This window comes from Argentina anserina, chromosome 3 (genome assembly GCF_933775445.1).
Source record: "Argentina anserina chromosome 3, drPotAnse1.1, whole genome shotgun sequence".
NCBI classification, from domain to species: domain Eukaryota; kingdom Viridiplantae; phylum Streptophyta; class Magnoliopsida; order Rosales; family Rosaceae; genus Argentina; species Argentina anserina.
Genome location: NC_065874.1, coordinates 35,118,061 through 35,140,797, shown reverse-complemented (window position 1 = coordinate 35,140,797; position 22,737 = coordinate 35,118,061). Strand labels below are relative to the sequence as shown.

General features: G+C 37.4%; 1 protein-coding gene across 1 annotated transcript; it reads right to left on the bottom strand.

Moving 5' to 3' along the window:
• Nucleotides 1–1,035: 1,035 nt before the first annotated feature.
• On the bottom strand, nucleotides 1,036–20,036 carry LOC126785834 (TATA-binding protein-associated factor BTAF1). Its single transcript, XM_050511484.1, has 28 exons — nucleotides 19,934–20,036; nucleotides 19,745–19,839; nucleotides 18,305–18,519; nucleotides 18,133–18,187; nucleotides 17,298–17,379; nucleotides 16,372–16,694; nucleotides 15,619–15,727; nucleotides 14,870–15,449; nucleotides 14,583–14,715; nucleotides 14,417–14,485; nucleotides 14,036–14,247; nucleotides 12,451–12,691; nucleotides 11,611–11,784; nucleotides 9,375–9,800; nucleotides 8,836–9,279; nucleotides 8,529–8,648; nucleotides 7,939–8,418; nucleotides 6,603–7,141; nucleotides 5,908–6,397; nucleotides 5,757–5,825; nucleotides 4,623–4,727; nucleotides 3,072–3,299; nucleotides 2,721–2,984; nucleotides 2,578–2,627; nucleotides 2,275–2,384; nucleotides 2,120–2,202; nucleotides 1,730–1,942; nucleotides 1,036–1,451 (listed from the first exon to the last, which is right to left on the bottom strand). The coding sequence occupies exons 1-28, from the start codon at nucleotides 19,983–19,985 to the stop codon at nucleotides 1,278–1,280; spliced, it is 6,135 nt and encodes a 2,044-aa protein (XP_050367441.1). The 5' UTR covers nucleotides 19,986–20,036; the 3' UTR covers nucleotides 1,036–1,277.
• Nucleotides 20,037–22,737: the final 2,701 nt, after the last annotated feature.

The window sequence follows — 22,737 nt, the reverse complement described above, 5'->3', positions numbered from 1 at the left end:
GAAATTTTGTAAGAAAAATAGTTAATTATGTAAATAGTTATTTAAGTTTTATTTTTACGTAATAATTAAATAAATATTATTTAAATTCCTCATTATTTGTTAACACTCAAAATTAGAGTTCTCTTTAATTTTCTGAACTGAATGATCTCTGTTTATTCTATACTAACAATGACATTTTTCAAAATTTATTTTGGCGTTGTTGCCGGGCACCGGAGGAGCTATTGAGACCCAGAAACTACTCCAACTGTGGCGAGATCTGTGACCTGGGTTTGTACAAGGCGGCGACGATTGTGTTTTGCAAGGAAGCAATCTGAGCAAAGATTTGTTCTCAAAGGCTAATTGAGAATCCTGCACCTTCTGAGTAGGGCGCTCCATAGACCGATGCAAAGGCAACATTCTGGTCTTGGAGGAACTCAACAGTGTTCCGAAAACTGGAAAACTGGGTCTCATCGGTCATTTGTGAAGAAGAGGGTAGAGCAGAGCTCGAATGAGGGGGACAGGGGCGTGGTGGGTCAACAAGGGCAGAGGAGAAGGGTAGAGAAGGTTGTTGTTGATGGAGGTTACGCATCCTTAGTCGTTACTGGCTCTGGATACCAATGTTGGGACTCATTGGGGAAGAGATCTGATTGATTTGGTGAAGAGCGATTGAAATAAGGACAAGAACAATACTGAAAAATGGAAAGTAATGGCAGAAAGTAAACACAGAATACAAAGGAAAATAGTTGATTCTCATTCATGCCTTGATAGAAATACAAGGTTGAACATATATAGTTCCATACCGGACAATCTTGGGCTAGAGTAATATGAGTCTCAACACCATCAGAGGCAATAACCAAGAAAAGATGAGACAACCGTTTAGCAAGTGTACTTCATAGGTTTAATCTAGTAGGTTTTTGGATAAGATTAACTCACGTTCTGAGTTTAGACTTTTAGAGTCTAGAGAGGAGATCTTTCACGATTAGCCTAAACCCATGATACGATTTTAAGTCACCTACTGATGCAGTGCACTGAAATTTACAAGAGAATGGCTCTCTTCTTCTTTTTTAGGGTTCATTTAAATTGGAAAAGAAGCTGATTCATTTACAATATCAGAAAAATACCCTCCAAAACTCAGTCAACTATCACCCACCATTAACCGTGGAACCACTCCATCAATTTGCCCCCGAAACCCTGAACAAATAAAAAGGATTTGGGAGGACCAAAAGAAAAAGGTCTAAAATTACAATGTCAAAATTTTAGGTTCTCACTTGCTACACTGTACAGTGGAAAGCTGAACTTCAGCCATCAAGCTTCGCTAAGAACTGGCTAAGATTGTATTCTTCATTGTATTGTGATTGATCCCACAGCTCTTCCAGCCCGCCAAGAATCGATTTCAATCCCTTTCCAGCGCCCGTTAATTTCACATCTCCATCATCCGATTTTCCATCTGGATACTTGGATACAGAAGTTACCTTGAAAACACAAACATATAAAACTTGTCATTTTCCTTCAGTCATGAGTGTCGAGTGTCGACAAAGGGTAAGGAAAACAAATGTGCAGACATTATATAAAATAAAATAAAATAAAAAAGATGCCAAGTTTACAGTTCTCAAAGGAAGATATACTAAATTTAACAACAATCATAGAAACCATAGTCAAACATGTGGATTATAATGAAATAACAAACTCATAGAACTCATTATAGAATAATCTATATCACAAACATGCAGCAGAGACCAGCCAGCAATACCTTCTTAGATGTTTCTGCTGTGGCAAAGAGATCAAGCAATTGGTCTGTATTCATTGTTTTCATACTAGCATTCTCTGCATTAATTACTGCATTAGCCACAGAGAGCTTAAACCTTTGCAGGCTCATAACTTTCTCTTCAAGCGTGCCACGCATAATCAGACGATGGACACTGACAACCTTTTTCTGACCTAATCTGTGTGCCCTGTCCATGGCCTGCAAGTTAGATAGAAAATGTCAATGGTAACAGTGGTGCTGAAAAATATACTCATATCCACCCACTTGAGAGATCAAAGGAGAGAATATATGTGAGATGGCATATTAAGGAAGGTCATCTTACAGATCTGATACTGTATACTAAATATGATTAATAAGACAGCATAAGACAGGTACCTGATGATCCCGCATTGGGTTCCAGTCATGCTCCATGAAAACGAGTGTGTCAGCAGATGTCAGGTTCAAGCCCAGCCCACCAACTGCATAAAGTGAGTAAATTTAATAACGTTCCTCATTGAATCTTCCTTTTATGTAACAAGAAAGGAGCACACCATGAGTTGTGAGAAGTAGGACATCAATTGTAGGATCTGAATTAAAAGCTTTAACAATATCAAAACGTTTCTCAGGTTCAACTGACCCATCCAGCCGCAAGTAAGTAACACTGCTTTCAAAACCATGAAATTGATTAATGTCAAATAACCATAAAAAATACCTAATATAAACTGTGTCATCCTGCATCAGTTTAAAAAAACTAGAGAGTGATCCTTACTCTAATGTCATAGTAAATGATGATTTGATATACGCAATCTAGCAAGTATGCATACAGTCCAAGATAGAGGGTATATGAAACTAACCTCTTCATATAAGTATGAAACAAGTCTCTTTCAATTAAGTCCAAAAATGCCTGCATGAGTGGCAAACCAAACATTATAGGCCTTGAAAGAAAGGTGTCATAATTTTCGTAAAAGAACCAAGTAAGCTAAAAAATGAACATTACTTTATGTTGAGCAAAAATCAACACTCTGTGCTGCCCAACACCTACAGCACCTTCAGAACCAGAAGCGTCAACACCTATTCCACACTCTTCCAGAATCTCCTGAAGTGCAACCAGTTTGGGAGAGTGGTATGGCTTATGCAATTCCGAAATGATGTCAGAGACTCCAGGCAATGTCTCTGACAAAAGGAAATCAATAGAGTCTGGAAGCTTATCACCAAGAACAAGCAAAGGATGGCTACAAAGTTTAAGCAAGTACTTAAGTGCCTGAAACAAGATCATAACATAATCAAATTACAGTAACTGATGGAAGAAAAATGAAAATTCAATAAACAATTCAATAGGGAAAATCACTTGAAAAACGTGTGACGATGCTTGGGGTGAATCAGTACGCCCTCCGGTATCCGCTGATTCGTTAAGTTTTACCATACTTGATATCTCTTGTCGTACATGTGAACCAGAAAACTGTTCATACAATTTTAACTGTACAGGGCTCAACTCACAGAATCTATCCTGAATGATTTTCTCAGGAAGATCAGACAAGACTTCATCTTTTGTTCGTCGAAGGAGGAAAGGCATCACCTATTTGATAGAACATGGAAATAGTCAGAAGTATTCAACAGTGTCTACATAAACTCAGTTAATTTTTTGGCACTCATTTTTCAAAGAAAGAATGTGAAACAACACTAATTTGCTCTTGTTACATTCCCTGACTTGCAATGCACATACAATTTTCATACTTTTTAGTACTAAATTGGCAACAGATTTAACCTTTCTAATGAGAAAATGACACTTATGTAACACGATAACCAGCACTGGAAGTGATGTCATGACCTCTGAGCTAAATGAGAACTGTCCAACTACTGACATGGGGTTGGGAAACATAAGCAAGGACGGTGCAAGTGATGTCAGTAAGAGTGGTAGGGAGGCTATCACTCCCACTTCAAGTTCAGAGAAAATAGTTGATGTAGGACGGTTGGTGTGGTGATTGGCCAAGTTTGGTTTCAAAAACTGCCACTGAAGGAAAAAAAAAAAAAAACCTTGGAAATTCCCAGTTTCCCACATCTTGAAATTAAAAAAAAAAAAATTTGGGGGGGGGGGGGGGGGGGAGGCAGGAGGTCTAGCAGCTGCTTAGGCGCTAGAGGCAAGAAACCAACTGAATTTTAACCTAAGTGCTTGGGCCTTTGGCCTTGGGCACGGGGCTACCACGCAAGCTAGGTGCTGAAACAGTTTTTTTTTTTTCTCGTCAAAAGTCAAAACATTGAAGAAATGTTTGAAACTGGAACTCATTCTCCAATCCCTTGTTAGCGACCTCTCTTACTCCCTGACGCTCCACGGCAGTGTCACAGCTTGCGACTGAAAATTAAAGATCACCGAGGTGCAATTCATCCCCGCAGCCAACCGGGGTAAGAAATAGAGTATGTACTGTGTACCACACCAGCATCACTGTCAATGGAGCCATTTACATGTCCATGGTCGGAAGATCTTTTGCGTTTTGCTCATGCCGGTGAATAGTCCATGTGCTTGCTCATCTTTGCTTATATAATTGAACTTGGAGAGAGAATATATACAAAATCATATGATCTTTTCAATCTTATATATTTTTATTTCTATAATAATATGTTAACAATAAGAATAATGGTTTTATTAAAATTACCGCTTATTCTCGGCCAACTTGATTTGCAAAATTTAAATCAAAAACTTATCTTCTATTTTGAGTACTTTATTTATTTATTTATATTTATATAATAACCGCGCAACTTGCAGCTATCGTATTTTAGAAAAGTGCAGAAAATTAGTATGTTCACATCATCCCCCATATAAAAGCAAACACAAGGGATGCAGTTTGTTAATAAGATGATTATGATGCAGAAAAAGCGATAAACTATCACAATAATAGGAAACCTGCTTGTGCAATGCTTCCATAGCAAGTGCTCCTGCTTCAGCATCCTTGGCTGAGCATTTAGGGTCCCTCGCTGCCACCAGTGGTTTTCCATAAGTGGCTTGGAACTGCCAAAATGACACAAAATTGAAAGTTATTAGGCATTATTTCCATGGTTTTCTTTTGTAGACATTACTTCAATTTTAGTTGTCATTTAACTCATTCTTTTCTTAATTGGTGGTGCTAACCAAAATGCAAAAGCAGAAATGAAATGAGGAAAAAATAATGTTGTTTGGCTTAGTTTAGGGTTTAGGGTCTAAACCATGAAAAATACTCCTATGGCTGTACTTTTAGTTTAGTAGTAGCAAATGACTGTCCTACATACTAGCCAGAACTTCATCTTTCGCAGCCGGGGGGATAGCCAAGCTAAGATGAGGTACAAATACATAAAAGTAGGAATTACACTAGTACTGCATTTGCGGCCATTTTACACTCTTCTTGTTATCCTCAATAATAAGAATACAATATAGCCGGAATCATTTGTTTACATTGGGTTTAGGGTATCAGAAGAAGCAATTTCTTTTTTTAAAAAAAATTAGGACGCAATTGGTTCATTTATCTTCGCATTATTTTGGAGTGCAGTTTTTTCTTCTTTTATACTGAATTTGCTTAATGTTTAGGATACACGCTTGAAAAAATAATATTTCATGTGAATATGCACAGGAATGCCATAAATAGGGAGAGTTTCTATTGAAAACTTTGAAAGGACTATGAGGAATCTAGGACTTTTAAATCAACATTTGAATGAGTTGTCCATACTTTGGTTGAAATTTTAATTCATCAAATGTCATCCAAATGTTGATTTAAATAGCATTAAGAGTACTAGAATAGCGTTGTCCTGGTCAGACTGGGAGCTCTTCATTCGTACTGAAGTCACAGAGCTCCCAGACTGACCAGGAAAGCGCTAATCCAATACTCTAACAAATTTCTTATTGATTTAAAGGTCCCTCATTTGAGCCACACTCCTAATAATTTATCTCCAGCCAAAGCTCAAGCCAGACTTGCCTTTTAGGCAATTTATGTTTTCTTCTGCCATGATGTCCATAACCAGATGTCATAAATATCCAAGGGAAAATGAAATATTTAAGAACACACACCTGTCTCTCTGTTCCAAGAAACCCAGGCATCAGAAAATCAAAAAGGGACCACAAATCCATTATGTTATTCTGCAAAGACGGGTGACTTGTAAGAAGATTTGAAAATATTCAATTTTTAGAAAATTCAATCACATGTGAGTCTGTGACCAACCTGAATTGGTGTTCCACTTAGTATCAAGCGATTATGGGCTTTCAATTGCTTCACAGAAAGTGTTATTTTTGACTTCGCATTCTTGATGACATGTCCTTCATCTAAGATACAATAATTCCAGAGAAGCTTACCAAGATAGTCAATATCTTTCCGCACCACATCATATGATGTTATTATCACATTATGCTTATCAAACTTTTCTCGCAGACTGGAGCGATCTTGAACAGAGCCAACATATTGAAGAGTGGACAAAACGGAATCATCAATGTACTTCTCTATCTCAAAGGCCCAGTGTGCAACAAGAGTTGATGGACAAATAATTAAAGATGGTGGGATATTGCTATCATTTGAAAACCGATGTTCAACTACGTCAGAAGCCACAATAGCCGATGCTTGAAGTGTTTTGCCAAGACCCATATCATCACACAAGATTCCATGAAGCTTAAACCGTTTTAAGAAAGCCAACCAATTTATACCTTCCTGTTGATACCTGGATCCAATAATGAGAAGTGTATGTGAGAGAAACATTAGAAAAAAATTGACAAATCATGCTTAAACGGAGGAGTATAAGACAGGAAACATCAACAAACATAAGACAAGTAGATAAGGAATTTAAATGACAGAAGAAAGCTATACCAATATTGAGAACACATGATAGTGTTCTCAAATATTTTATAAGCATGTTAAGGCTATACCTCCTCAGGGTCACTTTGAGTTCAGTGCAAAGCTCGTAATCATCAATATGAGAGTTGTCAAGTAGTTGTTCTAGAAACTTTGCATCTTCTGCACTTCTGGAGAAATCTTCACTTAGCCCAACAGGTGGAGGGAGGCCACGAGCTAGAGGAAGAAGAGGTACAAGGGCAGCAAAACTGTGTGTCACACTCTGTCTGACAGACTGATCACAATCACTCATACATCTTAGAAGAGGAACAACCAACAAAGGAGCATATGGAACCAATTCTACACCCAGTCCTTGAACAATCAAACTAACAAGCATGCCTGCACCTTGTCTAGCATTAACAGATGTCGCGTCCCCCAACATTGGGATAGCATTTTCTATTACAGCTCCCATCACAGGTATTGTCATGGACCTGGCCATAGACGCGATGCATCTAGACGAAGCTAATCGAACAGCAAGATGAGAGTGTCGCACACAGTTAAAAATGTATGGAAGCAGAGTAAGCAATTTTGGTTTTAAATCCTCATTTAGCAAAGGAGCTATAGAACGTACCACCTACAATTCAAAATTCAAACAATGAGATTCAAACAAGTTATCGAGTTTGCAGGTCCACAAAATATTGGCTCTCTACCAGATGCTAATCTAATTTCTAGTATAGAAGACAAGGAGGAGGACAAAGAAAGAAGAAAAATCTATATGTTATTTTAAAACTGAACAGATAAATAGCAAGTCCTTTACTCAGTCTATGCCAAGTTTTATTGTGAAAAAACTTGATGACCAATTTAGTCCAATGAACATAAAAACTTATCAACTAAGCATTTCAGAAATTAAGGAGCAAATAGCAAGTCTACCAAGCTACCACAAATCAGTTTATGGATTCTGTTAAACCAAGTTCTCATATCGAGGATATAAATATGATGGCTTTAAATTTTGTGCTACCTAAATCGAAACGCAGCATGAAACTGAGCACTAATACCACTACCTACACACCCTTCTTTTTTAAATGATTAATAACTAGACTTAGAAAAGGGCGGAATATCTATGCATCCGGAAAAATACAAATGATCTTCTGTTGGGAAAAGGGGGGGGGGGGGGGGCAGGAAAATTTGTATAGAAAAACAGCCATAAAACTCTTCCTAAACCCAACCAAGAGACTTTAACTCATTCATTCAGCAGCCTAACTGAATGATCACATGGGAGACGCTGTAACAAACACTAAGTGTGACATTATCGTACGCAGAAGCATTAGTAATGAGGACCATAAGGCAAGAATTTGCATACAAAAAAGTACAATTTGAAAGGTCGATTGTCATGTGGAAATAGTAACCAGCAAAGTCAAGGATGATCATAACCTGGATATTGTTTATCAAGAGCTGGGGATCCCTGACAGATTCCATAGCTTGTATAATTATAACTTCATTTTCCAGATTAAGGGACTCATTACCACTAGGCTTTAGAACTTCCGTGAGACAATCCCATAGTTTAGGAAGCTTATCAAATAATGAATTGCCAAACTTCATACAAAGGTGTCTCAATGCAAGCTCAGAACCTCGTCTGCTAATAAAGCCTTCAACCCTTGAACGGTCTTCACTGCCAGCTACCATATGAATCTTTGTTTTCTGCTTACTACTATTAGTCCCCAAAGAAAGGTCTTGATCATCAACAATATCTACGGAACTGAGGTTTGCAGCTTGTGGTGTCTCACTAGGATCCATGCATGTTAAATTACAAATATTCTTGATTAACTTATCATTTGGGCTAGGCCTGCGAGAAATACAATCAGAAATAAGCTCTGCAAGTGCCTCAGCTGCCTTTTGTTGCAAAACTTCCTCCTTCAATAGAAATTTAAGATTTATTAGATTAAACAAGTATGCATCTGTATACTGGAGAAAGAACTTTTAGCAAGGACAATCATTGGCTTATCAAATTATCTGGACATTACCTGTTCTCTTTTTATGGAAGCCATTAGAGGCAAGATAATAGGATTTAGTCGTGAAGGAAGCTGTGACATCCAAACAACTGAAGCCGCCACAAGGGAGGAGACAGCAACGTGCAGATTGCTCTGTAGTTTGTTCATCGAAGCTTTAATTATATGAAATCACAATCATACAAATGATGATAAAGAATCTCAGTTAAGATGGAAAAGGCCGGTTATTGGGGATTCTAGATAAGAAATCGTCTGGCATAGAGCATCTAGCATTTAACTAGAGCATAATATTAATAAGCTAGTATTTGTATCTCAGACATACCTGCACACATTTTAAATATCCTGATGTTGTCAAAAGTTGTTGCTTTGCTGACTCTATACCATCAACAACATGCCTTTCCAAAGAATCATTCCCAACAGTATCATTAGACAACCTTGAAAGTTTTGATGCAAAATTAATCGCATCGTCCACGCTCAAGCTTTCCAAATGAATTTTATTAGTGGACAAGAAGCTCTCAAACATGCCCGATGACTCAACAGTATGTAACAACTGACTAGCCTGATCACGCATCTTACTATACGTTTTAGAAAGCTCACTGTAAGGAAGAAGTGAACCTTTTGTAGGATTAGCAGGGTCAGAAGAAGCTAACAACTCCAATAACCAACTTCTGATATGGTTTAGAAAACCCAGTATGACTCTGTTGATATCAAATACACCTTTACTTTTAGTCTCTTTGAACCACGAGATAAGAACCATAGATGCTACCTGAATGAATACGAAAGATTTGATTTATACCAATAAAGAGAGAAAAGAAATGGTGGCCAAATTTTGGAGTTAAAAAATGTAAAATCAAACTGTACCTGCCGCTGGACACCAGATAAAGATGTGAGAGCATTCGTCAGCGGGTCAATTACATTCTGTATTGAGCCTTCCTGTAATCTAGAAGCAAAAACTCCCAGTGCTGCTGCTGTAACCACTCTGGTATGAGTTACAGACAATTCAACATCTGCACCAACAATGATCTGGACATTATTGGTTAAAGCATCTCCAGCTTTTTCTTGTGACATGGAGCCCCTTGCTGATTCGAAGCCAAGGTTTCCAGAAGACTCATTTTCGAGCTTCACAGCTCTCATTTTAGCTGCTGCTTTAAATTGACTCTTTCGAGGAAGAGTGACAGGCCAAAACATTTTTGTCGAATCTAAAGCGGAACCATATGAAGTTGTTGCAAGTTCTATCCAAGAAGACATATATGACCTTGCAGCACTTTCCAACTCCCCTACTGGACACTGGCAAGAAGAGAGAGAAAGGGAAGAAAATGTTAGCAGAGTTCTGACAAACAAGCAGCAGTAGTTTACAGTTAACAAGGTGAATCTTTATGTGCCCCAGAAGCAAGAAACCAGCATGGACAACGAATTAAGGAGATAGAACTCGTTTTAAATTAAATTAAAGTTGGGATTTAACAACTTATATTGCATGTTGATGAACTGCATGTTTATGTTTATTTAAGTTTTTTTGTAGCTCTCATTGACTTGGTTCTCTCAGTACTTCTCTAACAAGTTTATCCTCTAAGGTATACATTTAAGATACGGGATCTCGTCAAAAATTTCAAAAATAATTAACAAAAAGTATGATAATGTTACATATATAAATATATATAGCCCAGCCTAATTTAAAATCATGCCTCCGTCCCTGACCATGAGGTGAATCCTGTGGAAAATCTAAACTGTCTCAAGCTGTATTTACATTATTTCTCTAACACCCACCCTCAACTCAAATTGCATATAAGAAAAAAGTGTGCATGGACAGATCTGAGCAAACATGAGTAAAACATAACTAAACCAAAATGCAACAGAATAGAACTGCAAACTAAGATCGATGAATATATAAGCTAATGTCAACTAGCGGCTGCTGACTGATGCCACAGCAAGGAGACAGCTGCTGACTATGCTGCCAAAGGAGATGGCTGTGGAATGATTGATGCAAAAACTCGGCTGCTGACAGACTGATTGCTGAAAACAACAACCAGAACAAAGAAGAAGAGACAGTGATCTGAAAGAAGCAACCGACGAAGAGATTTAGAGGAAGCAAAGTACGCAATCAGAAGAAGAAATACTGACAGAGAGAGGTTGCTGAAGAAGAGGAAGGAGTGTTCTGGGAACGCTGAAAAGAGATGAAACATATACTGAGAACAATCACAGATCATAACAGACTAACCGACGGAAGTGATCAGTTCCAATATGGCCCATGGATGTACAGAGAAGGGACTCTCCATACACCCACGAGGGGATGCCTGTTCCAGATGGATCAAGATAGCTTTGATACCATAATAGATTTAAGAAAGACGAACAGTGAAAGAGAGAGAATATAACAGAAGAATGAGAAGGTAAACTGTAAACAAATATAGGAATGCTCATTAACAACACCGGATAAAGATACATGTAGTGCCCTAAATCCTATAGAACAACTAAAGTGCCCCAATCTAACAAGTATGACTCCAAAAAAAGGGGCCATTTGTAACTATTTCCCTTATGAACACTCCACATTTTAGTGTCATTTGTTGTTTAAGCAAACAATTAAGAGAGCAGAGGGAAATGAACTAATGCAATTATTACAACCCTGAATGCCTACCACAGAATTACAGCTCATCGCTGTTGAAGATAAAAAGAAAAGAAAATTTAGGATATCAGACATGAATACTATGATGGGAATGTGTGTCTTTACCAAAGCCAAAACTCCACAAATCGATAGTTCTGACGACTTTCCGAAAAGTATGAAACTAAACGAGATACTTTTTTAAGTTTATTGTTGGGGGAAATAATGCTCTATTTCAAGCATCTAAAGAGGAACCTTAAAACAGAAAAGAGATGTGGAACGCCAGTCATTGGGTAAACTAGCATTCCAGAGATGTATCGATTATTCAGTGGAAACCAAAGAAAAAGAACAAAAACAAACGTCCCAAAACAGTCACACCAATGTCGAACCACATCAGCTCTTCTAATCTTTAAGAAAGAAAGAAAAAAGAACAAAATGCAGATAATACACGACCTCTTAAACATATAAGAAAAAGTAATTTGCTCATCATGAATATAAAACAACCTGAACAAGGAGCCTCCAAACCCTCTCCGAATGATTCAAAATTTCATCATTTGATTCAAGTAGTAAATTCTGAAAAACAATCCTGAGAGTGTCACCCAGGATAAAGGAAGGCCAAAAAGAAGAGCTTGAATCCTCAGATATGTTCCTTCTGTATCCTGCTTCAAGCAGTCTCTCCTGCAAATGAAATTGCATAGAACAGAATTGACTTAAATGGACATAAACTTACCACACACGTATACACCAAACAAATTTACTAATATACTTGATAATATTTAAAATCTTATGTTGACTTACACACTTCATACATGTCATGTGTAATACTTCTATTAAAATATACTGATATATTAGCACCCTAAAAATTATACTAGAACTAAATCTGACATACCCAGGTGAAAATCAAAGACCCGTACCTGTGGGGAAATCACTGTGATACCCTCATTGGATTTTGTGCTAGAGCAGTTTTAGGATATATATGCAGAATGTCATAGTATAGTTAATGGGAATTGGCAGTCTCAAATTAGAGCTGATGAGCTTCTTATTATTTTTAGGACACTATTATAGTTGTAAGACTTGCACCGCCATTAGGGGTGCCCTCAAAAGAATTCAATCTAAGTAAGATTACATATTTCATCATAAGCATGATTTCCTATCTTGACTAACAGTAAAGAATAAATTAATTCATATCGAAATTTGGGGTTGTTGATTTGCTCCTCTGGACATAAGAAATCAATTTCTACTTATAGGAAATACAATCAAATTATTGAAGTTTAACCTACTTTATTAAAAAAAAAAAAACTAGATAAATGTACAAACACACCAACAATGGAGCTAAAATTTTACCAAAGTGCGGATGGCTGAATAACGGACTGATGTTATACTATGCCTCATAAAAGGCCACAACCGTGGCGCCAGTGTAGATAGCATGAAAGGATTATCCTGTGACATTATTCCTTCTTTGGAATCATCAATGCGATCCAGTTCATTTAAGTCAAAATCCACGTTCTCTTTCAAAGATGTGGCCTCAAAAAACTTTGGGATCATCTCTTCTTGGGAGTAAATTTCTGCCAGGAGATTCATTACACTGTAGAGAAACAAAACCGTTAACAAAACACCAGTCTCCAAAAATATCATATAATATATGTATATATAACTGGAGGAACCTAAAAGTGACACTAATACTAATGGAATCAATCAACTAATGTGGTGGAGACATCTCTAATTATCAGTGTATACATTTCATTATGATATGTGGCCACTCTTTAGAGGAAAATAGTGCAGTCTTTCATATGAATAACCTCTCAAACATACTCCAACATTACCCATCCACTGAAATTTGAAAACTCAACTTTAAGATTTTAGTTCTCATAAAATCCAATTATGCCCACCTGCTGGAACATCATCTCCATGTGTATGATAATGAAAAGAGATTTGGTTCCCTTTCCTAAAACGTTTGTAACCTTACACCTTGCCCTATCCTGTAGAAGCTAGACTCACAAACGACCAATAAGAGCGTATCATAACAAAATTGGTGTGTGCTACGTCAACACCATGTCCACATCTCTATAGATAAGTTTATAACTATTAGGCTGCACTAGATTTAGGTTTTAAAAAAAAAGATTGTGCTGTTTTTAGGATCCTTAAAATACTCATGAGAGGATTTGGTGACTGATTGTGGGAATGTGATGTTCTTCAGAAGAGAAGACCAGGATGTTCTTTTTCTCCTCACTGGTGCATGTTGTGTAAAAGGCAAGAGGAAAGTGTAGATGCACTGTGAGGTAGTTAACTTTTATGGAATAAATTATTCAGGGAGGCAAGAGTGGACTTGGTTAACTCCATTAGAGAGGAGTGAATTGCTAAAAGAAAACCCTTCAGCTTTTGGTAAAGGGAGAAAGGCCAGAATTCCTTGGGGTTGTGGGGTGCTAGAGGTAGTGTGGGTGGTTTGGATGGAAAGAAATAAAAAGGTTGTTTGAATCCAATGGAGGGGTGGGAAGGAAGACCTGTGGGAGAGAGTTAAGTTCTGGACATCACTTTGGGCTTCTACAACTAAGGATTTTAGGGATTATAGTCTTTCTTCTATCATTTTTAATTGGCAAGCAGTTGTAGTTTAAGCGCTATTAGCCTATTCCTTGGGTTAGCAGTATCAGATGGGCTACTAAGCTTTTTTCTATGTGGCCCATTTATTTTTAAAGCGGATTCCTTGTCTGCCTCCTTGTTGTTGTTCATTGCTTTTAGGTTTAATAAAAAAGCTGCTTCTTTTAAAAATGAAAAAAGATTGTGGGAATGTGATGATCAATATGACTGATTTTACTTTCTGAAAGTACACAGTTTAAATAAAAATATATGGTTAGCTTATAGAATAAAATCCTTTAAAAAGTTTGAACTACAAAGAATAACAGGAAAAGAAATTATGGACCACAAAAAGTACCTGCTGGTGGATGGACTTAAATCATCCAAATCAAGTAATATATCCCATAGAAGCATCACCACAGAATGCAATGTTTGACCCTTTAATGCGACAATAGCAGATGCCGTAGGAATTAGGGCATCTGCAGCTACTGCTCGAACATCATCATCAGGGTCCTCTAGGCCAGCTTTACACGCAGGGAGCACCCTATCAAGTAAGTTATGTAGCATTTCCTGGCATCATAAAAATCAAAGTGGAAAATTAGGTAGTAACCATGTACTTCAAGAAATATATGCACCAACCACCAAAAAGAAAAAGAGACAAATTTGTTGCAAGTTTGATTAGTGGTTATGTGTGAAATCATCTTTAAATGCAGTTTTATTAGTCAAACCTAATATATACCTTCCGCACGGCCACCAAATACTTAATACCCAAAAGGCTTCCATGACGAATTTCCCATTCTGGTCTACACTGAAAACAAATAGGAATATCAGAAACACAAAATAATACAGCACATAAATTCCAACCAAATACGAAAAGTATGACGGACCAAAAAAATGGAAACTACCTGCATCTTCAACAAGATATTCAATGTTTCAAGAACTAATGTTGGATGCATGAACTTGAACACAACACCCAATGCTTGTGCACAGGTTTCACGTACGGGAGCAACTACCTGATCAGAGACATAATCTCCAAAACTGCAATCATGTTACGAGTAGTTGAAGAAGCTCTCATTTTCATATTAGAAATCATGGTACACTATGACATCTTTATTCAAGAGAACTAATATCTCAAGACCAAATCAGGCCCAAAGTTAAAAAAATAAAAACCAACAACCTTGAAAAAACATACCGGTCTAGCGATAATACACACAGGAAACGAATCGCACAATCTTGAAGAAATTCACAATTTTTAAGCCATGAATGCCTGACCAGTTTAACCAAATTCACCAGCTCATTATTTTCGGTGAAACTTCTCAGCAGATCCATTTTCTGAGAGGATGCCTCATACTTCAACTCAGTGGTACTGACAGGTTGCTCACATGGATACAATTCAGGCTCCATCTTTAGAGAGCTGACACAAAGTGGACCGTTAACCTGCTGAGAAGGCAAATTACACCTAGCATCTTGAACCTGGATACTGATATCAACATTCCCATTATTACTAGCAGAGACCATTGTTTCCACAAATGGACATGAAACATCTTCAAACTTCGGCTTCTTCACCACTGTTCGAGATTCATCAACTGGAACTTGCACATTCAAATCAATCTCTCTGCTTCTCTTCATTGTCTGTGATGTCCATTTACTTTTTAAATCAACCAACTGTACATTATCCAGGCTCAAGTCAGGCATAATTACTCCAGCAGAAGCACCCTGATGGGTTAAAATTTCCCTCAAAGCCATCACACATCCATGGCGTACTTCCCAAACTATGAAAGATTCGAAAAATAAAATGGAAAAAAAAGTATTAGGGATTATAACTGAAGTGAAACTTTACCATATAAAAATAGATTGAGTAATTATAAATAACAACAATCAAGCAGCTTATGGGCCCATCATTTTCTAGTAGAGACGACTAACATAACTACAGTAGCCAACCTGGATCAAACATGTCTAGGATGAGTTGCTCAACAAAACTATGAAAAGGCCACCGCCCATCTCCATCTTGTTCGAGGTTTTCCTCATCATGATCAAAGTCCAGAAATTCCTATATAATTAATCAACATCATAATGAAGAAACTTATATCTGGACACATAATAAGCAAAGAGAAGAAAGAAACCAAAGTAAATCAGAAACAGATCACTGTATCCATTTGCAACTGAATAATTTCTATAGCATGTAGAAATCAACCGGTGGGATCTACTGGCCATTGGTATAAAACGGCAAACACCCGGTGCATATAGATGCTAGCTATTAGAACATGAACGTAAAATTTAGAGCTAAGAGAACCAAAACACTGCAATATACACACTGCAAATACACACAAAGTTTAGCGTTTAGAATTTTGAACTAGGCGAAACACACTGCAATATATAAGTACATAATTATCTCTACCTTACATTTCTTTTGTTTTTTTTTATCTAACCATTTACTCATATTCCCTCAATTTCCCTAAAAATATTAATCAAGGAACAAGGCAATATACAAAAACAAATATACATGAAAACTTCAAAGCATTACATCACTACCAACAAGAATGGCCCGTGGCAAATAGCATTAGAATTTCTTTAAACAATAATAGATGTAGCTTATATGTTTAGGAAACACTCAAATCAGCTACCACCAAAACATTGAGAACATCAATAGTCCATACCTTATTAGTACCAAATGATAACATCAACAGTCCATACCTTAATAGTACCAAATGAATCAGGACTTGGACCCCTCGGTGTCGGCATACTTTGAGCACAGGCCACCTCCATATCTCCATCCTCAGTCCACCCCTTAGATTGGTCTTTTGAATTGATTTTTGCTTTTCGTTTTAGAAGATTCAATTCCCTTGGACTTGGCCTTTTAGATAAGACACACGGAACCATGTTTGCAACCAACTGTTGGATATTACGTGAGGAATAAACTCTTGGATTAATCCCATTCCCATGGGAGTTGTGCAAGATTAGGTCCTCATCTTTTATCATATCATTCATATCCATAAACTGTTCGCATATATCCAAACCTGAAACTCGAAAAGTGAGATTATTCTTGAGAATGAACTTCCATGTTATTAGGACACATATCCAAACTTCATGTTATTAAAAGTCACAGACAATAACCAACCGGAATACCAGAACCACCTAAACTGCCTATAGAGTTTGATACTTCGATCACTTAATCTTCGTAGAATAACACAATAGATTCTTTTATAATTATTTTTCAAGCATAGATATATAACTTACATCAACTTTAGTCTAGCTCCACAAAAAGATTTTGGTCTTCTCATACTCTGATTATTTTTATCCTAGTATTCAGGAACAGTTTTGAGCATAGGTGTTGAACCATACGGGGAATTGGTGCAGAAGACAAAGAAAGCTACGCGTGTTTTATCTCTAAATGGGTGTACTGGCATGCCATACTGGTTTAGGCCTTTGCAATCTTGGCAAGAAATATTTTTTTCTTTGTTGTGTTGCATCTAAGATGAAGTCACTACACCTTCAAAGGAATCAGCTTTTTAAAACAAACATAGTGAACGGTGGGGAAGGTTAAAACAGAATCAACACGAGTCAATATCAATTGGAGGCAACCATTCATATTATTTATGAAGGAAGGGAGAGTTATATACCTAAACGACGTCGAAGTGTTTGTTTCTGTCGAGCCAATCTCTCTCTTGGGTTCTTAGTATTATCACTTGCAAGATCATACTCCTGAATCAAAATATATTTTTAAAAGAAGCATAGTGAATAGCCACAAAAGCAGCTAATATCAAATTGAGAAACCTGTGGCATAAACTCTGAAGTTTTGAACTATATCTCCTCCCCTTTTCTCTATTTTCAGGGGGGAGGGGTGTGGATGATCAAATAGTTTCAGATATAATCGGCATCGTCAAGCTACAGGTCCACCAAAAAGTAATATATGCATATTCAAACCACATATTATCAATATGACCATCTCACTTTTACTACAAGGGATCAACAATTTTCATATCTTCGTTTATGAACTAAGAAGAGGTAAGTGAGGCAACATATTATACAACGTTCCCCAATTTAGTAATGTAAATTGAGTGGTCAGACCACTAATTCTATCAAGAAGGGGAGAAAAGACATAAGTATTTTTATAAATTGGATGAATTCAACCTAAAGGGTTATCAAAGTCCTCCTTTCATAAGTATTTTGAATTGCTATGTTATAATCGCATCTTCTGTATTATAAAAACTACCACCTTCTTTCAAGATAACATTTTTCTTAAAATGGGGCAGATAACAAAATTAGTTGGTTCAACTAGTTTATCAATGGATCGGACTAGTTAACTGTTTCCCAATCTCCTATTTTTGTAAACCTAAATTTGAAGTGATATTAACAAAATTACGGAGCAGTATTGCCTATTTGGAGGAGAAAAGGAAACTACCTTTCACATAAGTTGCTAGTTTCTCTACAAAAATAGAATAGACATTACATTACCTGTCCTCGGGATGCCAACAGCGCACCAAACTCCAAAACCTTGCTGAGATCAAAGCTATTGTAGTTGATAAAACACAAAAATTGATATATTAGTGCCTCCGAAAACATGTATTTAGAATCAAAATCAACAGTCACCTCTAATGTGTAGTATAAAAGCAATGAATATACTCACCTTCTGAAAGACGTGCCTGCAATGTTAGAATCAAACATTGGTAAAGTAAGCATGTCCTCAACAGCACCAGAAATCCCAGCATCACACATTTTTGCTTGAATGCAAGCACAGAGTTCATTTACAGAGGTGTGCTTAACATTCTCCGCAATTGCCCCAATTGCATGAGCAGCAGCAACCCTTGTGTCCCAGTTTCTGCTACGAAGGTATTGTGAAACCTGATGTCACAAGGAACTAAAATTAAGACCAACTTTTTTTTCCAGATAAAAGTAGATATCTAGAATATATATATATATATATATATATATATATTGATACAGGAACAGCCAGGAAAAAGAATTTCAGCTTACAACAGAACAATTACATAAACTGATATCATTTCATGAATTTAGGTATTAGGATGGCGACTGCACATATTTTTCCTTAGATAATCAACAACTACCTTCTGTTATGGTGTAGGTACTAAAATAACAACAGGGCATTAAGTTTCTTTAAAAACATGTTTCCCATAATAACGTAATAGGGGGAGAATATGTGGACCCTGTCTGTCTTCACTGTCCAAGTGTTATGAGGCTGTGGTTAAATAATTTAGAGAGGCCAATGTTAGCAGGTGTTTTCAAGCCAGAAGCATAACAGTTTTTGAAGACAATGTTTTACTGGTCAAGAGAGTTTCTGGGAGAGAGTAAAGCTTTAGACATCCCTCTAGTCACTTGTGAGTATTTATGGGGTAGAAGGCGGCCCATGAATGTTGTCTAGAAACTAAAATTTCTTGTGTTCGAGTTAGTTTGCCTTTTTTTTTCCTTTTTGCTTCATTATGTCGGGTGGAGGTTCCCTGAGGTATCTTTTGTGTCACTTATCTTCTTTCCTGGTAACAATGCAAAGCTTTCATAATTTTTACCAGCTGACTATCGAGGAATTGAAACAAAAATTGGTTACAATAAGCGGCCGATACTAAAGTTACTGATTTTATATAATGAATAAAAGAAAAGAGATGCCAATACTAATATGATCAGATCTTGGCAGAAGTAGATTATAAATTGAAGGCAACATATAACAAAACTTGATACTAACAAGCCTATCTGTTAGGAGGGGGAAGGAGGGTGGAGAATTTAAAACGTCATGAGAAGAGGCCTGCATCTGATCTAGACTTTATCAAGCCTTAAAGCTTGAGGAAGTAACATGGCTTCTTTTTATGGGAATGCTACAGTACTAATGTTTTAATAAAAATCAGGGTGATATTATCATTAGGTTTATTAAAATATATTAGGAAGCTTACCACCGAGCATTACTTGATCAGTCGATCACAACTAACTAAGAATGTTGCAGCTGAATATGTGGGGAGGGAACACAACAAGATACTAATGTCTAATAGTAAGCGAGGCCACATGAACATACTTCAGCTGGAATATATCATGTGGGATTGCAGGGAAATCAAAATTATACCTTTTTCAAAAGAGAGGTCAAGTCCTGAGGATGTGATTTGGCAATATCCCCTATCTGCCGAGCAGCTGTAAATCTTGTTGCTTGGGTGGAACCAGCTATTAGAATTGGGTTAAAGAAAGTTTCGATGATTCAAATAAGAATTCATGCATTTTCAAGGATAAATTGATGCAAAAGAGAACTGAGGGATACTATCCAACAGAGTGAGCAGGCGGTGGAGACGCGAGGACTGCTGCTCGGCCATAATTGATCATCCCACCTCTTTCCCTTACCCTTTCCCTTTCTCTCTCAGTACTCTTGTCTTCCTCGCCTTCCGTGATTCAAATATCTTCTGCAAACAAGAAACTGATAAGATTTCAATTTGTGGGATGAGTAGGCGGCTAAGTGCCAAAGGCATAGATCAGCACCACCGGCGAGACACTGGTCTGAAACTCTGAATAGGTGAAAAGATAAAGCAACCAACTGTGTCTCCGGCTTCCTTCTTTTCTTCGCCTCCCCCGTTGCGACCGCCTCTGAGAAAACAAAAATAATAAAAATAAATATATTCTTTCCCGTTCAGACACCTTATACAGTAAGAGGCGCTTATAACTGGGCCTCCAGACAATTTTCATCGGCAGAAGTACGTTTGGAACTTTGATAGATATAGCCGCTCAAGAGGCCCATAGAAACCCTCGGTACATGGTTGCTACAAAACTTGCTATAATGTTGCAAGATGAAGTTTTACCCTCGGTCCTTCTTTTGTATTTTACAAGCATGTATAGTACTCAAGATCGTATTCTCTTCTTGCAGTTTATTCTCACAATAATCGTCAGCCACCTTTCGATTTTCATTTTAAAAAAAAAATTAAAACAATCGTTGGCCACAATGACGGAGCCATCAGCCATGAATTGAAAACGTGGGGGGCCAAACAAAAAATCAAAAATAATTATTACAGTTATTCAAAATATTATATATTTATCACCGGTATTTATTTGTTGTGAGCTATAAATACAAATTATAATTTAGGAAAGAAGATCAAAAATTTACATTGAGATTTGATAATTTAGATGTAAAAGGATGATATAAATCAAACATTAAAACTTTGAGTGTGATGCAGGATGAAATAAATTGTGTATTATTGAATTATATGGGGACATATATATATATATGCATTATAAAACCACAATCCCGTAAAATTCAGAGTCATAATCTATTACAGAGATGTTAATCTATCTCCTAACATGAAACCTATTAAGCTAAGACACACAATGGTTAATAGTAATTATCCTGGAACACTCCCCATTGTGTCGCATGCCTAGGTTGTATGGCGCACAACGTTGCCTCGGTAAAAACCTTGTCAAGCAAAACAAAAACCTCTTGAGTAAAACAAAAGGCTTGATTGAAAGAAATAAGAGCACAACGCACCAACTACTTAAATATCTTAACATGTGATGTAGACTCCCCCTAAAGTCTACCAAACTCTAAAGTTCCGATAAACGACGCATACCAATGTTTTTCACATGTTTCACAAAAGTAGATTTAGGCAAAGACTTGGTGAACAAATCCGCAACATTTGATTCCGAACTCACTTGATTGATCTGAACATTCAAGAACTTATGTTGTTGAATGTTGTAGAAGAACTTGGGCGAAATATGTTTGGTGTTGTCTCCCTTGATGAAACCTAACTTTGTCTGCTCTATGCAAGCAGCATTATCTTCATAAAATGCACGTAGGGTGATCGGTTGTAGAGACTAATCCACAAGAATCTCGAATATGACGAATGAGTGATCGTAGCCAAACACATTCTTTAACTGCTTCATGAAGAGCGATGATCTCTGCGTGATTCGAAGAAGTAGCAACAAGAGTTTGCTTCGTGGATCTCCAAGATATTGCCGTATTCCCAATGGTAAACACATAACCGGTTTGAGAACGAGCATGTGCGGGTCAGAGAGGTACCATGCGTCGGCATAACCAACTAACAAGTTGTTTGGAGTCTTTGCATCGAGGGAAGAAGCTGCACGGGACCGGTTGCTTCTCTCGGCACCGTGCACGATCTCCACGCCATGGCGGCCGGCGGCGTCGCTGCGGCGTACGATGGCAAGGTCAGGGTCGACGACAGCGGTAGTGTGGGGAGATACCGTGGCAGTGTTCTCTCTGCAATAGGGGTAGAACAATTCCATGTCAAGGGAACCTTTTAAGTACCAAAACAAATGTTTGATTCTATTCCAATGATGTAGCGTAGGCGCATAGCTAAATTTAGTGAATAAGTTCACTGCGAAAGATATGTCTGGTCTAGTGCATTGAGCAAGATACAATAGTGCCCCAATTGCACTAAGGTATGAAATTTCAGAACCAAGAACTTCTTCATCATCCTTTTTAGGACGGAATGGATCCTTCTTGATATCTAGACTTCGGACGACCATGGGAGTAGACAATGGACTGCATAGATCCATATTGAAACGTCGAAGCATTTTCTATATGTAATTCGACTGGTGGACTAAGATGTTGACGGCCCTATGCACAAGCTCAAGGCCGAGACATAATTCCGTCCTCCCTAGGTCTTTCATCTCAAATTCCGACTTCAAATAAGACACGGTCTCTTCAATCATCAAGAGTACCAATTATATTCATGTCATCAATGTAGACCGCAACGATGCCGAGTCCGGAATTTGTCTTTCGTATGAACACGCATGGGCATAGTTCATCATTCTTATATCCCCTTCTCACCAAGTATCGATGCAACCGATTGTACCACATTCTTCCGGATTGCTTCAACCCGTACAACAAACGAGTAATCTGACTGCATGAGAACTCCGTGGTCCGGGAGTGTGACAACTTAATTGTTAATTAGATATATTTTTCTATTATATTTTTTCATCTCAACCGTTTAGATATTATGTTTATATAAGTATATTTCTTGTACAAATTTTCAACCAATTTGGTAATGACTAAGGTATTAAAGTAGATCAAATTAATGAATGAATCAAAATTGTCAAACATGAACTGTTCAAATTCAT